At 47.4% G+C, this 16,800-nt stretch overlaps 2 protein-coding genes across 4 annotated transcripts; one reads left to right on the top strand and one right to left on the bottom strand.

Moving 5' to 3' along the window:
- The first annotated feature begins 8 nt into the window (after positions 1 to 8).
- On the top strand, positions 9 to 7,029 carry capn3a (calpain 3a, (p94)). Its single transcript, XM_049741001.2, has 21 exons — positions 9 to 648; positions 945 to 1,014; positions 1,294 to 1,412; positions 1,484 to 1,617; positions 1,690 to 1,858; positions 2,024 to 2,107; positions 2,177 to 2,271; positions 2,346 to 2,423; positions 2,608 to 2,768; positions 2,836 to 3,005; positions 3,209 to 3,220; positions 3,319 to 3,527; positions 4,252 to 4,288; positions 4,511 to 4,591; positions 4,723 to 4,777; positions 4,844 to 4,908; positions 5,438 to 5,506; positions 5,587 to 5,665; positions 5,801 to 5,917; positions 5,988 to 6,046; positions 6,160 to 7,029. The coding sequence occupies exons 1-21, from the start codon at positions 397 to 399 to the stop codon at positions 6,184 to 6,186; spliced, it is 2,142 nt and encodes a 713-aa protein (XP_049596958.1). The 5' UTR covers positions 9 to 396; the 3' UTR covers positions 6,187 to 7,029.
- A 43-nt stretch (positions 7,030 to 7,072) lies between these two features.
- On the bottom strand, positions 7,073 to 16,790 carry znf106a (zinc finger protein 106a). 3 transcript variants are annotated; one of them, XM_049740642.1, is made up of 21 exons: positions 16,689 to 16,790; positions 15,852 to 15,926; positions 15,720 to 15,781; positions 14,396 to 14,590; positions 12,402 to 13,922; positions 11,940 to 12,315; positions 11,799 to 11,859; positions 11,568 to 11,725; positions 11,422 to 11,482; positions 10,459 to 11,347; positions 10,340 to 10,377; positions 10,148 to 10,263; positions 9,949 to 10,083; positions 9,414 to 9,530; positions 9,161 to 9,352; positions 9,032 to 9,094; positions 8,831 to 8,950; positions 8,679 to 8,750; positions 8,530 to 8,601; positions 8,312 to 8,455; positions 7,073 to 8,245 (listed from the first exon to the last, which is right to left on the bottom strand). In XM_049740642.1, the coding sequence occupies exons 2-21, from the start codon at positions 15,912 to 15,914 to the stop codon at positions 8,192 to 8,194; spliced, it is 4,509 nt and encodes a 1,502-aa protein (XP_049596599.1). In that variant the 5' UTR covers positions 15,915 to 15,926; positions 16,689 to 16,790; the 3' UTR covers positions 7,073 to 8,191. The 3 variants fall into 3 exon arrangements, with proteins under 3 accessions (XP_049596599.1, XP_049596601.1, XP_049596600.1); XM_049740644.1 differs by having other exon boundaries at positions 7,073 to 7,211; XM_049740643.1 differs by having other exon boundaries at positions 10,459 to 11,344.
- Between the last annotated feature and the right edge of the window lie 10 nt (positions 16,791 to 16,800).

The raw sequence follows: 16,800 nt of genomic DNA, 5'->3' as shown, positions 1-16,800 counted from the left end.
ATTGAGAAGCGCTTGAATGCCTTCTGCTGAGGCAGGGCATCCAGCGGCCATGCTTTGGATGGCCTCCGGCGTGGCCCTCTGGCCTTTGTGTCACCCAACAATGACCAACGCCGCATTGTGTGTCAGCCCAATGGTCATCGCACACACACACGCACAATGTATGTGTGGCGGTCTGTGCATGTATGTTGGCTGAATTTACTTTTTCCCAGCGGTCAGAGGGGAAGGTTGCGTCACTAACGCGGCGAGCCAATCAGGCACTTTTTCTTTGGATTTATGCAAGCGTGTCCTGCTTGGCAACTTTAGTCCAGGTGGTAATATTGGTAAAAAAACCAACACACGCTTGGACACACAAGCCACACCATAGAAGGTGAGCGAGAGAGAACGAGTAGGGACGAGATGCCCTACACACCGTCTGGCTTTTTCTGCGACCGGCTCATCCGGGAGCGAGAGCGGCGCGACGGAGAAGGTACCCTCAACAAGCCGCTACGCCTCAACGGCCAGGACTTTGGCGCCATGCGGCAGGAGTGCGTTCAGCGTGGGACTCTCTTTGATGACGACTCTTTCCCGGCCAGCGTTGAGTCGCTGGGATTCAAAGAGCTTGGACACAAGTCCAACAAGGTCAAGAACATTGTTTGGAAGAGGCCCAAGGTAGGAGGGCGGGAGGGAGGATGGATGGATGATTGACGGGCAGGGGTGGGGGGGTAGAATGCAGTTTGATCATTAATAGAATTCCATATTTTGATTCCTTATTCTGATTACACATTGGAAACAGACAGGTTTTAAAGTGGGTCGATTCAGATCAGTTTGATGCACTTGTTAAATCAAAACCAATTTTCCGATTCAAATCGTTTTTTTCCACAAACTTGGCCAATAATTGATTGATTGAAGAAGTTCAAACCAAGGCGTGTTTAATTTTTATGAAGGTAATTCTTTGTTTTGTCCAGGAAATTAGTGAGAACCCACAGTTCATCGTGGGCGGGGCCAGTCGTACGGACATCTGCCAGGGAGATCTCGGTGAGGTTATACTTAAATTTGTTGTCAAATCTTTCAGTACATTCAGTCTGATTTTTTTTGGGGGGGGAACTGAGGGCATTCCCTTCAACGCCACCCAACCCATCATCATGGTCCAGCATGTGGCCTCCCCCCGCATTGTGGTTACTCTTTTGGAAGCGAATCCAGTCAGCAGTATTTGTTGAGCCCGTCAATGAAGGCTTGAAAAGGCAAATAAATAAATGGGAAAAAACTGAAACATTGCATCAGATGACGGAATGTGCTAACATTGCTAACACACAGGTGACTGTTGGTTGCTAGCCGCCATCGCCTGCCTCACTCTCAACGAAAAGCTCCTCTATCGGGTGGTTCCTTCGGACCAGAGTTTCACGCAGGAATATGCCGGGATCTTCCACTTCCAGGTAGGCCAAGGAGCTTCTGAGACTTAAGCGACCCTGATCATGGTGATCTTAGTCCTCATTCTCTTCCGCAGTTCTGGCGCTATGGCGACTGGGTGGACGTGGTCATTGATGACCGCATCCCCACCTTCAACAACCAGCTGGTGTTCACCAAGTCAGCGGAGAGAAACGAGTTCTGGAGTGCCCTCCTGGAAAAGGCCTACGCAAAGTGAGTCGCCTGACTGGTTTGAGTTATTTGAATCACTCAAGAACCAAAAGTACAAGTCCTGTTTGTGTCCAGACTACACGGCTCCTATGAAGCCCTAAAGGGTGGCAACACTACTGAGGCCATGGAGGACTTCACCGGCGGGGTGACAGAGTTCTACGAGTTGAAGGAGGCTCCTAAAGAGCTCTACAAGATCATGAAGAAGGCTCTTGAGCGAGGCTCCCTCATGGGCTGCTCCATTGATGTGAGTTTCAGGTTTCCTAACCAACTCGCTAGGTCGCTGTGGACTTTAAGCAGATTGGAAGCTGGAGTAAATTGAGTCAGATCTTTTACTTAGACCTTTCAAATTGACTTTAGAAAACGACATTGATGTCATCGCAAATGTTGAAGACATGTTTGCATCCCACAGTCCCTCGTCCCTGCTCGCTATGAGACCCGGACCGCCACGGGCCTGGTGAAGGGCCACGCGTATTCCGTGACGGGGGTGGAGGAGGTAAAAGACGAGCGGCGTAGCTTACAAAATTTGATCAGAAGAATTGACGCTAAGTTTTGTCTTTGGCAGTGTCGGCCCTCGCAGCACAGAGAGACCAAAGTGCGCCTAGTGCGTCTCAGGAACCCTTGGGGCCAGGTGGAGTGGAACGGACCATGGAGCGATAAGTCTGTATCACAACCGAAGAAATTCTAGTTCATCATCTGGAATATTGGCTAAGGTTTGGTGTGTTGGCTTTAAGCTCAAAGGAGTGGAACGCGTTACCCAAGGCCGAGAAGGACAAGCTACAACACCAGAGCGCGGAAGACGGAGAGTTCTGGTAAAGTGTTTTGAGACCAGAGCAAATCGTTTTTCAGAACAATCAGTATCGTTTGGAGAAAAACGAAAACTATTTTAGATGAGATGAGGAAATATCTGTTTTGTTCATCCATCAGTGTAAGCATCCTTAAAATCCCAACTCGGCTCCATCTGGTACCTGTTCCACTAGTGTTCCCCCTCCGCAGGATGTCCTTTGAGGATTTCAAAAGGAACTACACAAAGCTCGAGATCTGCAACCTGACCCCCGATGCCCTGGAGGACGACAAGATCCACAAGTGGACCGTTTCTGTGAACGAGGGCCGTTGGGTGCGAGGTTGCTCGGCCGGAGGCTGCAGAAACTACCTTGGTAGGAGACGCTGTCGCCGAAGTCCTTTTTTTTTTGCTGACACAGTTCTTGTTTCGATCCCTCGCAGACACTTTCTGGACGAATCCTCAGTACCGCCTTCGCTTATTGGAGGAGGACGACGACCCTGAGGACAACGAGGTTGGCTGCACCTTCGTGGTGGCTCTGATGCAGAAGAACAGGCGGAAAGAGCGCAAGATGGGCGCCAACCTGTTCACCATTGGCTTTGCCATCTACGAGGTTTCTAAGCCAGCTTCTGCTTTGATTAGTTAATGTGGAAATGAGTGGTCGATGCTAAAAATTGGAGACTATAGTTGGTCAGGGGCTTCCTGTGGTCTAGAACTCTCGGTTTCTGGGAGGATTCAGAGTAGACCTTAGAACCGTGGTTGATTTCCAAGCAGGAGACCAGGTACTGATTGTTAACCATCTCTGTCTGTCCACAGGTGCCAAAGGAGGTAAGTACGTCCCCCAATCAGGATCCGAGTTCTGGGGTGACTCCTTCGTCATGGTCTCGGGAATGGTTCCCACCAGAATGTTCTGTGTCCTCTTCCAGATGCACGGCAACAAGCAGCACATGCCAAAGGACTTTTTTCTGGGCAGTTCGTCAAAGGCTCGCTGCAAGTCGTACATCAACCTGCGCGAGGTCACCCAGCGCTTCCGGCTGAGCCCCGGAGAGTACGTTATCGTCCCGTCCACGTACGAGCCCCATCAAGAGGGCGAATTCATCTTGCGCGTCTTCTCCGAAAAGAGGAATACGTCAGAGTGAGTGGCCCGCTGGTTTACGGGTTCCTTTTTGGGGGGCGTCGGAAGAACTATTCATATATTAAAGTCCACTTGTGGGTTTGCGAGTCATGGTTAGTGGGGTACTGCTGATGGTTTTGAGGTGCACCGCCAAGAACGAACCATTTTAACGGAGATTTGATTTGTAGAGCTGGAAGAAAGCGGCCCCAGTTCGAGGCTGTTATGGAATCTTTTTTAGGACAAGCCACACCCAGCTGGGGCAATCTGCGGTAAACGTTCAAATATGTCTTCACTGAACCGCCGCTGACCACCACCAGCCCCCTCCACCATGGGCCGGGACAACCAAACGTCTGCCCGACGGACTGTGGGAGCCTGCGCAGGAGTCCACAGTCAACGTTCTCCAACTGGGATACTCACACATGCTACATGTTATTATTGATGATTATAATTAGGGATGGACATGGTATGCATGGATGTATTGATTATTAGGAATGATCAGGTCTGTCTGCTATGGGAAGTTCATCATTCAAGTATAATATAACACCCCCAGATATTCATAGATTGATTATTATTCAAGGAAAAATTCATAGCATCAAACGCCCACCCCTAATTATACTCAGCGGTATGGCTCAAATAGCTTTTTCTTAGCACGCGGCGTCCAGCGAGCGAGCTGATTGGGTCAATGTTCTACACGTGAAATGTTGTTAGTAACCATGGTGACCGCTTTTTCTTGGTCTTCTTTCAGGGAGATAGAGAACAGGATTGAGGCAGACCATCCCGTGGTAGGTGATTTTTTTTTTTTTTTTACACTTCAACAACCAATTTGCATCTTTTAGTGGCGTAAAATTAAGCAATTTATTTTATTCATATATTTCATGAGTAAATAAAACAAAAATGGCTGTATACAAGGCGAAAAGGGAAGTGTATACTTTTTATATCAACTGTAAATTTCTCACTAACTCATTGACCACACTCGACCTCCACCTCAACCTCCACGTCACCAGCCAGCACCAGCCTCAGTGGGGGAGGAGACTGAGGAGGAGGACCAGCAGTTCCGGACTATTTTTCAGGAGATTGCTGGCGATGTGAGTACAAACATCCATAAGAGCCTATTGAGGAGCCTTGTTAGTTCTCACCACTGCAAACTATCACGACAAAGGAACCGGGCCAAGTCTAACATCTGGAATAAAATGAATGAATAAAATCCCTCATGCAGGACATGGAGATCACTGCCAACGAGCTGAGAAAGGTTCTCAACAGAGTCATCAAACGTGAGTAGCGACGGTAAATCTTTTCACTGTGACGTCACACTGAGTGGTCTTTATCACGTGCTACAGACAAGAACTTGAGTACAGAGGGCTTCAGCCTGGAGAGCTGCAGGAGCATGATAGCTCTGATGGACGTATCCTTCGTATCGAGTACACAACAGGCCGACACCTGGGCCACATCGCTTTTATTATATTTGTTGAGCCTCTACTGATTGTTCTCTTATTAAGAACAATCTCCAAATAATAATATACAAAAGTAAACTCAATTATTTATTATATTTAATACAGTAGGACCTTCCTTCTCAATAAGCAGTATTTTGTAAACTAAAAGTGAAATGTTAGTTTTCACAGTTTAGCTATGCTAGCACAAATTAGCATCTCTACTGTGGTGTTGTTAGCATTTAGCTAATTAACTGAACTAAAATGATGCCGCAATAAGCAGTATTTTGTAAACTAAAAGAGAAATGTTAGTTTTCATGTACTTTAGCCATGCTAGCACAAATTAGCATCTCTATTGTGGTGTTGTAACCATTTAGCTAATTAACTGAAATAATGCCACAAAAACACGTATACACACAATTTAACAGTACTCACAGACATATATTTTTTATTTTTAAGAAATGTTAGAAAGGTTATAGGCCTACCTTAACTGCGCGGGCTCAGATGGACGGGACGAGTCGCCTTAACCTTCAAGAGTTCCGTCACCTGTGGAATAAAATCAAACAATGGCAGGTCAGGAAATATGAAAAAACAAATGAATGAAAATTCTTTATTTTCTCCCACACTCACTTTTGACTTACTTTTCGTTCCAGGGAATCTTTAAGCAATACAACCCCGACCAGTCGGGCAGCATTGACAGCTACGAGATGAGGAACGCAGTCAATGACGCAGGTATGGCAGCCATTTTCTTCCCCGCCTTTTGCGGCCTATGTCGCCTCCATTCTCACCCGTGCCGACGTTGAACGAACTCACCCTGTTGTGAATGTTCTTGTCACTGTGTAGTCATGTGTCTTGTGTCCCGTTCAGGCTTCCGCCTCAACAACCAACTGTACGACATCATCACCATGCGTTATGCCAACGAGAGCATGAACATTGATTTCGACAGTTTCATCAGCTGCCTGGTCCGCCTCGAGGCCATGTTCCGTAAGTCGGCATTTCCCCCCCATTCTGATTTTCAGATTCATTTAACATCTTTTTTTTTTACCTGCTTAAGGGGCGTTTCAGGCCTTCGACCAAGACGGAGATGGCACGATCCGACTCAGCGTATTGGAAGTAAGTACACGCGACATTTTAAGTCCTATCTGTATAAAATGAATCTTAACTCTGCTGCCTCCTGCTGGCCAAGGTGAGACTTGCATGACTTTAATTTGGTTTTATCTCTGCAGTGGCTCCAGTTGACCATGTATGCCTAAAAGAAGAGGGCTGCACAAAGACCAGACCTGCCAAGACTTTACCTCATGACTTCCTGTGCCGCTTCTCATCTTCCTCCTCAGTTCAGGCCATTTGCATCCATTCTGTACTTTTGTCCTCCTCCCATCACCAAACCCGTTTCAAGAAATCATTTTATGATTCGCCATTTGTTTCTATTCCGTACTTTTCTTTTTCCTCATCCCGCCCAAAGTCTATCTTGTCGTTTTCATTCATGGACACTTTTTCTGAGTTTCCTCCCTTCCGTTTTCTTATTTTTAAGTACAGGCCTTTTGCATCTATTCTGTGCTTTTGTCCACCTGAAGAATTCAAACACTTCTTTTATCAGTCATGGAGACACCTAACGTTCTTTCCCCCGCCAACACTATCTCCTCAGCTCAGGCCATTTGCGTCACCCGAAGAAATGACTCTGATCCTTCCTTTTTTCACTCAGGCATCACACACACAACCTCTTGACGTCGCTCATCATACCTCACAGAGCCTCACCATTTCACACAAACCGCAGGTGAGGACTCAACAGTGGACAATTTGTCGATCAAATATTTTTATTTTTCTGTTCACATCAACGTTTGAGGTTCCAATCAGGAATTGAAGAGTATATGGCTAGAAAAGGTTGGACTGCTGCTTTGTTGTTTTGATTTTTTTTTCCTTTTTAGCTAGCTTTGGTCAAATGAGTGTAATGCATTTTTTTCCAAGCATTTTATCCCCAGCAACAAAACATGTTTTGATTTACACGCTTGACGTTGTTCACTAAGAGCAGTCAACCTCTGCAAAGGCCATGTTAATGTTTAAAAAATGTAATAAAATGATAAATCAACAATTAACAAGTTGATGTTTGATTATTTAAAAATCAAAATGAACAAAAGACGGTTTAGTGTTGCATAATTTTTATTATAATTAAATGTCTGACTGCAAGGTAAAAAAAAAAAAAAAAAAGTTGAAGTAGAAAGAAAGTCAGTGTTGCCAGGCCGGAGGTGAACGCCGTGTTTTGCTTCCTTTCGACTTATCGCTGAAAACATCATAAAGATCATAAGCCACTAAGGTTAAAAAATTAATCGTGACATAAATTTTTCATATTATTATAAAACAGGGACTTTCATTAGTAAGAAATTTGTGGGTGGGGGTACGGCATGGGAGATCATCCCTCATCTTCCTACAGCTCCATCAAACACCTCCTTCACCACGTGCCTCGTCACCTCCTCGCGTCACCATACCATTAATATATTAATCATTTGGAAGCATGAAAAATTCAATGCTGTAATGTATCTCATCTTCTAAGATGTAATCCAAATATAAAATCCGCTAAAAAGATGTCACAACCGTTCATGCCATAACCTTTCACCGCAAAAAAAAAATGACACGGCCACACCACACTGCAACAAAAAACCTTCAAATGTCTTCAAAAAAATGCTGAGTAACGACTCCACCCCCCCCTAAAAAAAAAAAACACGCAAAAGGCACCACTAACAAACGTCATGCCATAACCATTATAGCAAAACTTGGGGACAATTATTTGGCAAGACAAATGCGCCACTATCACAATAGATTTAAATGTTACTAAAAGTTTTGAAACGGTTAGTAGTTAAAAAACATGTGAAGTGGTACCAAAATAAAAGTGAAAAAAACAAATTAGGCGAACGAGACGTCCCCGTTTTTTAACTCAAAGGTAAAACATTTCAAAATAATGTTTGGGGGGTGCTCACAAAAACACGTCAACAATGAAAAAAAAAAAATTCCCATGCCATACAGCGTGGCCGCAGGATTCAGAAACACGGCGTTCCCACTCTCGGCGAAAATAAAAATCGAAGGACCTTCATTTTTTTTGGTCAGTGCAAAATGACAGCGGGCGGCGGCGCGTGAGGTTGTCGCAGCCGCCGCCGCATTCTTCAAGGACGTAGGAAAAAAAATGGACAGTGAGACACTTGAATGTTGGATTCCAACATGGAACGCGAAGGTTCCAAACTTCCGCCCAATATGGGAGATGGGAACTCAAGGTTCCGGTTGGGCCTCGTCGGCGTGCTTCTGCACGTGTGCGAGCATCGCCTGGACACACGGCGGAGCCGCGCTTGTCATTTACAACGCCGATTGGCTAATGATGACAACATTTACCTGCTTGGAGCCGTTGCGAGCGGAGAAAATTTCCTCGCAGTCTTTCCACCGACATCTGAGCGTCTGCTGGTTGGCGGCGTGGTCGGCAAGCGCGTGCTGCTGCAGGTGGGTCGCCACGCCGAAAATCAGCGAGCAGCCGTGCCACTGTGGAAAAACGACACCTTTAATCGGGTTCACAGTTAAAATTGTAATTTGAAATAAAAAGAAATTCGAGATACCCTGCAGCGGTAGTTCTGCGACAGATTGAGTTCAACGGCCTTCACGCTGCCGTCGTAGCAGCCGGTATAGATCTGAAGAAAAAAAAAAAAAAAAAAAGGACATGCATTCATCATCTTTCAAAAGTTCTGAACACCATATGATGACTCACCTTGTTCTGGTGGACCACCATGCTGGTCACCATATCCGAATGTCCGGCGTACACCTGCAGCAGTTCTTGGGACTACAGAGGAGAGGGGAGAGAAAAAAAAAATCAATCTGGAGGAACGTTAGAGGATAGCAGACGGTGAAAATGGGGCGCACCTGTAAGTCGTAGACGCGAACCATCTTGTCCAAGCAGGCGGTCACCATCAGCTTCCCCACGACCGTCACCACGGTAACGGCGTGACTGTGGCCCTTGTAGACGCGCTGCAGCTCGCCACTCTAAACGCAAAATATTAGCGGTGAGACGACTTTATCGACTATTTCATTTTATCGCGGTAAATCATCTGATGGTGGACTCACGTGGATGTTGTGTGCGTAGACACATTGGTCGCTCGAGCCGCTGAACACCAAATCATTCACAACCTGAAAGCATAAAAAAAAAAAAATGTCCATCGTTGCTGCCTTTGCGGGAAGATGGCACTGGCGTACCTTCATGGAGAGGACGTTCTTGGCGTGTCCTTCCAGCATGCGTAGCAGTAGTCCGGTCTTGGCGTCCCGCACGCTGATGGTGCTGTCGTAGGAGCCCACCAGTAGGATGCGCCGCAGGCCCTCCTGGGACGTGGCCAGGCAGCTGACTGCCCGTGGCGTGTGGCAGTCAAACGTATCCTGCAGCTGATTGGTCTGCGGTGGAAAAAGTACTCATGATACTTGTTCCAAAAAAAAATATCCAGACGTTTCTCACCGTAAGATCAAACGTAACCACGGTGCCGTTTGCCAGACCGGCATACAGAAACTTCCATCGGTTGTGCAAACACAGAACTCGATCTGCCAGAGTGAACTGCTGCTCTAATTCCTGCGTCTGCAAGCAAGCACACAAAACCTTTAAATGGCATATCCGTATCGTCCTAAACATGCCTGTCTATAAATATTTGTATATTAAAAATATATCTGCCAGTCCTGCTGTAGACAGTGACTTTATTGTCAGGCATCTGTCTGGTCACCTATTTTCTTTAACCTCTTATGAGAGATGTTTCAAAACTGCAGAAGTCATTTAAAATGTATAAAACAGTCTAAAAAATGTGAGGGATGATAAATATGATCAATAAACTAAAAGTAAAATGTTTTTTGATTTTTTTTTATGCAGGCATCTGTATTGGTACCTAATATCCCCTTTATTGTTATGAAGCATGTTTTAAAAAAGTTATTCAAATTTTAACATTCTTCAGTCAGTTTAATCAAATTAAATAAGTTAATTAGTTGGCTTTCAGTCACTTTACCTTAAGACTGTAGCAACGTATGGTCTGATCGGTGGAACCCGAATACAGGCGGCGCTGGAGGCACGGGGCGGACGACACCAACAGGCAGCTCACTTTCGACGTGTGGCCGGAAAAGACGGCGACGCAGTTGCGAGTCTGCGAAAGACGAAAGGTCATCAGCGTTCTAAAAGACGGGGCCGTGGATTTTATCGGAACCCACTATCAGGTCGAAGGCTTTGACCGTGCGGTCTCCGGAGCACGTGTACAGCAGCCCGCTGTGGACCTGCATGCCGTTCACCGCTTCCAGGTGGCCCTCAAAAGTGCCGGGCGACGCGTCTGCCAAACAAACAACTGTTGTCAAGACGACAAGAGGATGCAAATGATAAAAAATCAATCCAGTGTAAAAACTTACAAGGAGGATTCCATGTTATCTTTGGAAAAGATATTTCACTGCAAAAAATGGAGGACAGCGGTTTTAAGCGATGTGAAGAACTTCGGCCAGAAAAAAAATGTCAAATGTCAAAGCTTCACCTCTCAGATGATTTACAAATGTCCATGTCGCTGGTGGAGGTGACCTCATTGCAGGCCAGGCTTGGCTGCTCGCTTCTGGATGACTCTGGTTTGGGGGCCGCCGGAAAGCTTGAGGTGGTCCCGAACAGTTGCTCGAAGATTGCGTCCGTCTCCACCTTAACCTCCTGTTTGAGAGGCTTGGGGTCTTCCACCATCTTCACGTCGCCCCCTTGTGGTAGCGAGGAGGTGCTGACTTGCGCGCTCCCGCTGCCGCTGCTGGCTCTCCTCTGATGTCGTGGCCACCTGGGCTTGGAGGTCTCGCCATCCATCTCGGTGTCGCTGCTCTCCAGCGTCACGTGGCTGTGAGCCTTTTCCAACACCTTCCTCTTCTTCAGCTTCCTGACTCGCTTGCCGCCGCGCAACTCTGAGGGGGAACCGGGTGAGGCGTTTGGCACTTGGGGCACCTCGAATGACGGCGAGCGCGGGCGATCGGTGGTGCTGCCCGTCTCGGAGCGCCTCCTGCTGGCCAACAACGGCTTGACATCATTTTTGGAATCCGGGACTTGGGTGACCTGAGTAGCTTTTTCGGTGGACCCCGTCAATCCCGACAGACTGTAGGCGTCCCCTTCGGCTGTCGTCAAGGGCTCGGACTTTACCCCCGCAGTGGTTATAACCTCGGGGAATGATACATTCCCCAAGTGGTCCGACTCGCTGCTGATTCGTATGGGGGACAGGGGCTCCTCCTTAACGACATTGGAGACGGGCGGTGGCGGCGAGGCGCTTCTAGCAAGAGCTGCCGTGCTGGCAAGAGAGCAGAACGGGGTCACGGGGGGCGGTTCTCTTTCCGTGGGGTTCGTCTTCTCTTGTTTCAGACGGATGGGCGGTACTTCAGCCACTTCCGTGTTCCCTGCTTTAAAAAAAAAAAAAAATGTTTTGCGGGGTTCAGAGCTGCTCGGCCAGATTGTGGCATAAATCAAGGCGTACCTTGCATTCCTTTTAATAGTCCAATACGTTTTTCTCGGAGTGTGCTGATCTCTGTGGAAATCTGTAAAAGAAAGAAGATGTTTAAATACGGGAGAAAAAAAATCCGACATTAAAATATATTCATAGCGCAAGATTTTAATTTGTACCTGCTGTTTGACCAGCACGGCTCGCTGCACCTCCATGTAGGCGGCCTCCAGCGCCACCCGCGCTTGGATCAGATTGGTCTCCGCCGTCTGCAGCGAGCGACTCAGCTCCTCCTCTCGCAGCGACACGGCCAGGAGCTGGTCGATCTGTAGGCGGTCCGCTTCGCCGGCAAAACAAAATTGTGCATTTTACTCATCGATTATTCTGGATACGTTTCCATAAAAGACACAAACCTGTTTTGGATTTGGTCTTTCTTCTTTTGGTATCTTGTTCCGCACCTGAAGCCTCTTGGCTCTGAACATCCCAAAGAAAAAAAAAAAAATCTCATTTTAAGCAAACAATGCTAAAAACAAATTAAAACATGCTGAACTGACCCCAGGTGTTCTTCGCTTCTTCGCTGTTCCCTGTATATCAATCAGCTTGACCCAGGAGTTGTTCTCCTCAAGCTTGTAGTCGGTTCTCTGGAGAGCCTTGACCTTCTCCGACATTAGCTTATCTGTTCGCTTTTGAGCTTCCTTCAGAATCTGCTCGGCGTCGGGCCGGCCGCCGGAACTCCGCGACGGCGTCTCCTTGGATTGTTGGAGCGAGTGCTCAGACGTGGGAGCCAGGCTGCTCTCGGAGAGGGAGCGCTTGCGGGATGTGGTAGGAGGAGATGTTTCCATCAATGACTCCCAAGGGAAATTCTCCAACATTGCCAGGTCTTCCTCCTCCTGGCTCTGGTCTTCATTTGGTACCATTTCAATGCCGAACCTAGAGGGAGACACAGAGTAGTTGTGAGACTCCATGAGAGCGTGGAAAAGTTGTGGCGCTAGTGGATAAAGTTCTTTTAAGTTTACCTGGGCATCCCTTTCCCCTTGTCCTGCTTCTTGCGCACCTCCTGGTACACCTGCTCCCAGTTGACTTTTTTAGAACCAGAGGAGCTGATGAGGTGGCGCACGGTGGGTTTGAGCCCCGAGTCCTTTTCGCTGTCGGTCCGCCGCGATTCGCTCAGGTTGCGGACGCGCCTGGCGTTGTGTAGGTTGGGCTCGTGGCAGCCCGTCTTGGTCTTGGTGCTGATGTGCTTGGTCAGGTCGCGCTTCAGGACAGGAGGCAGTTCGAGTTTGGACAAGCTGGACGCCTTGGTGCATGTTTTGTCCGAACTGGAGGTCTCTCCTTTGGAACTATGATCTTCCGCCGCTTGCATCGGCGACGAGGTGAGAGCTTCCTTCGCCTTCTCCGGCTCGTCACGTTTGGAGGCTGGGGGCGGCGGCTTCTTGGCGCTGGAGGTGCTGACCTGCAGGGACTGAAGACTCTCAGAAGAGGATGCTGAGAACTTTTCTTTGGCCGCACAAGACGAAGAACTCCGGGCCGGGTGGCTTGATTTGGGTTTAGCTGGGTTATGGTAGCTGTTGGTATCCTTGTTCTCTACAATTGGACCCTGCACCGGATCCTTGGGCAGCTCCCCTTTGCTGGTGTGCCGAGGGGTTTCTATCCGAGGGCTGTCCAAAGAGCTCCTCCTTTCCGAGAAGGCCGAGGCCTTCCTGAAGGTTTCTGGTAGCTTTGGTGCTTGTTGCGATGGCAAGGATCCAACCGACGGGGTTCTGATTCCTTGGGGTTTTGGCTGGACTTGACTGGAAGGACCCTCTTGGCTCTGTTCAAAGTGTTGCTCCGCTGGTTTGGACGCGGCATCCTTGCTGGGTAGCAAGTCCATCGTCTTACCGACTGCGTAAGGAGACCAGCGGCAGGTCTTGTCCAGCTTTGGGTTGCTGCCAAAATTCTGTTTGCCAAGGGGCGGCTCCTGGTTGGCTGTTGGCATCCCATTACTCTGGGGCCCTGAGTTCTCATTAGCCCTGTTTTGAGGGTTGCTAACAGGGCGGGCAAAAAACTGCGGCGGAGGCGGGTACCTTGGCGTGCAGTTGTAGCTCATTTGCCGGTTATTCGGCGGGAACTGGGAGATGTTATTCCTGCCGTACATGCCGTAGCTGCTCCCTTGGTTACTGAGCCAGGGCTGACGACCGGGGTTACAAAACGCACCGCCGTGGGGGGCCAAGGCGCCGTCCTGCGAATAGCAACGACCGCCTTGCAGGTCGCCCGACCCCCACCTCTGGAAGTTGGGGGGTGGCTGAGCATGCCAGGTGGCGCTCTTTCCTTGCATGGTGTTCTGGCATGGCGAAGTCGCTCGGAAGCCTCTCGGCTGCTGCCCGCTTCTCCAATTGTATTGGGGGCAGTTCCAAGCGAAGCCGTAGGGGAGAGGCTGAGCAGCTTTGGCCGACTGGTAGCGTTCCTTGGCTTCTTTGATTCTCTGCTGGATCTCCCTTTGCTTTGCTTCCGCCACCTCCTGGACCACTTTAGCAGCAGCCGCTACCTGCTGTTCTTTGCTGCCGATACAAACCGGATTAAAGTCAATCAGCGAATTTATCAGCTTTCATCATCATCATTTTTTTTTTTTTACAACTGGGTGTCCCATCTGAGTAAATCTGAACAAGTGACTAAATTCCACTTCTCCAATTACACCGGTATTAATACGCCAATTTGGTGAAGGGCCAGTATAAAAGGGGGGTCTTAAAAAAAACCTCACCCAAGCAGTAAATCCCCCTTCTGTTTTAGGCTACAGACGTGAAATTGGAGTCTGGCTCGGAGTGGACTGAGGCAGCAGCTGAAAGAAGCCTGTGAGTGCTCCTGATAAGAATGTGACTATAGATAGCACGCAAACACGCGGTTGACGAGATTTACAATCACACATACAGTACCAATCAGCATTTTACTCAAAGTAGAGATTGGGAAATCATTTAAGACGTGGTAAGATGCACATTAATCCATTCATGTTCGAATTTGGCCTTTGTTCACTTACCGTATTTGCTCTTTCCTCTTGAGAACGAGCTCCACCAGCGTTTGGTCGAAGTAGTCCTCGTCGCGGTTTCCGCCGCCGGGCAAGGTTTTCTCCTTCTCCAGGTTTTGCTTGTGGGCAGGGCTGGAGATGTGGCCGGCGTAGTCGGTCAGGCTTACCACGGAAACCTTGCACACCCGGCACTCGTGGCCGCAATCCCTATCGGGAAGGAGAGGCGACAAAGGGCGCTCAATGCTTCCTTCGGGCATGGTGGCGATGAGCTTCTTGTCGTCTTGGGAGAGGAGTGTCCTCAACAATCCCTTTTTTTAAATCACCAAATTCTCTATTTGTTGTAGATCAGGAGGTAACTAACTTAAAAATTTTCCCCGTGTCAAAGTCAAAACAAAAAGTGTCTTCCTGATCTCAAAAAAAAAAAAAAAAAAAGTGTGCGGTTCCCCAGCAGCTCATTACAAGGAAGCAGGAGCAAGCGGGAAGCGAGCTGGGCTCGGGCGGCACGCTAATGGAGCTTGCCGGCCACGCAGCTCAGGGACGCTCGGCCTAGCGTGCGGTCATGATGGCGCCCGCTGCACTCTGAGACCTCGCTCAGGCGTCTGTTTTGGTAATATACCCCCCCCCCTTCTGACCCTCCTCCCACCACCACTGCAGACATGTGTCCTCTTCATCTCGCTGACCAATCACAAGCGGTGTAACCGAAGCCGGCAATCGCTCACCACCCACCTTTGACTCTTAACCTCTACCAAATGTGTCCAACCTTGGCCTGTCTTTTTTTGGGGCTGTTCGCGACACACATTTCCCCCTCGTTGACAAAAGGTCACGACCCACTTTTATAAAAACCAAGAAGAAAAAAATTGATTGGTCAGTGATTTAAAACCGTACTCACAAAAAGTTAATAATCATAAATAATCAACAGACTAATCAAATAATAAAAAATTCATTTAGTATAGCCTTAATTGATGATGACCTACTTTTGTGTCATCAGCTAATCCATACTCCCTTTCATGCACTTTGGACTTATCACTTTTTATCAGCCAGGAAGGGTAAAAATATTCAACATTGACCCCTGGAAGACTTTGAAAAAGTCACGAGCCAGCCAGATGCCTTCTATTGGGCATCCGGCAAGCTTGTGTCTAAATTTACCCCCGTAACAGTTGGAACAGCTGCACAAAGCTGAAGCCATTCTGGGCCACGCCTGACCGGCACGTGCCAACTTCACCGTGACCCACATAAAATAAAACAAATACGCCGAATGAGTTGCTGTTCAGAAGTTTTGTGCCACTCTTAAAGTTTTTAAAATAACACACATGGGGGACTTTTCCAATTGACGTACCTCCCTTTGAGTTTCTCCAACTCGCGGTGGTGCAGCATGCTTCTCATGTGCTCTTCCATTTCCTATAATTAGACAAAATCAAATAGTTATGGAAAGTCCATATTTAAAATTCAATTTAAAAAAATTAGTTACCTGCTTGGAGGCGTGGACCGTCTCGCAGAGGATGCACTTCCTGTCTCTTGACATCTTGACCATTAGCAAATTTGCCTGCAACACAGGAAGAGGGAATACATTTTATAGTTATTATTTTATATATATAAAAGTATGTCGATACTTTGCTTCTCAAAATGCTTTGAGGTGAATCAACATTGGGAAATGGGAGAATTAATATTGTGTTGAGAATGATGTCATGGCATCCATGTTTAAAGGGGCATGGAGGGAAACAGGATGTTTTAGGAAAGAAAAAAAGAAAAAGAAAATATTGGCAAATCTTAAATCACGTTAAGATGAGGAACAGCCATTAAAAGTACGAAAAAAAAATCACATCTTGGGTGTGTTGTTTTTATTGGTTGTTAAAAGCTTCGTTATGGGACGAATTTGTTCAAATTATGTTATTATAATTATTATTATTATTTTAAATGTGGATATTTATGCTGCCACGGAGCACATTGCTCGTCACATACTCCTCATTATGGCTATTTGTTAGCATCTATTATGCTAACTATAGTGTTTTTGTTACCAAACACTGGCCACGTCCTTCTGAAATACACAAAAAGCACATAAACTAATCCAGCAAGTGATCCGAATGTCTCCGGGGCTCATATAATAAACCTTGCGACATGCAATATTTCAATATTTGTAAGAATATTGAGCAAAACTAGGCTTGTAGCAGCAAGCTATCATGTTAGCAACCGTAACTAAGGTAACGCCAGGTTTTCTTGAACGCAACAGTGGTCAAATTGCGACGCAACGCAGCTACATCGAAACGTTGTTCTACGTTTAAAAAGTTAGAAGTGGTTTATTTGCTACCTTTATTACATTCACGAGTGTCCAGGGTTCCACATTTGGTCCTCCATCGCGGTCGCAGTAAACAACATCCTCCTCCCGCGAAGAACGGACGAACCAGCGTGCTGTACGGGAA

Source organism: Syngnathus scovelli, chromosome 14 (assembly GCF_024217435.2).
Source record: "Syngnathus scovelli strain Florida chromosome 14, RoL_Ssco_1.2, whole genome shotgun sequence".
NCBI classification, from domain to species: Eukaryota; Metazoa; Chordata; class Actinopteri; order Syngnathiformes; family Syngnathidae; genus Syngnathus; species Syngnathus scovelli.
The sequence above is the reverse complement of the archived record's forward strand: the minus strand, read 5'-3'. Positions and strand labels throughout refer to the sequence as shown.

Excerpts from the sequence above, each read along its gene's own strand:
- capn3a (XM_049741001.2), top strand. The coding sequence starts at position 397 with ATGCCCTACACACCGTCTGGCTTTTTCTGCGACCGGCTCATCCGGGAG. Across the intron at positions 649-944 it reads TTGTTTGGAAGAGGCCCAAG|GAAATTAGTGAGAACCCACA; the intron begins GTAGGAGGGCGG and ends TGTTTTGTCCAG. Across the intron at positions 1,618-1,689 it reads CTGGAAAAGGCCTACGCAAA|ACTACACGGCTCCTATGAAG; the intron begins GTGAGTCGCCTG and ends GTTTGTGTCCAG.
- znf106a (XM_049740642.1), bottom strand. The coding sequence starts at position 15,914 with ATGGTCAAGATGTCAAGAGACAGGAAGTGCATCCTCTGCGAGACGGTC. Across the intron at positions 10,264-10,339 it reads GATAACATGGAATCCTCCTT|ACGCGTCGCCCGGCACTTTT; the intron begins GTAAGTTTTTAC and ends TTTGTTTGGCAG. Across the intron at positions 9,353-9,413 it reads TGGTTACGTTTGATCTTACG|ACCAATCAGCTGCAGGATAC; the intron begins GTGAGAAACGTC and ends TTTCCACCGCAG.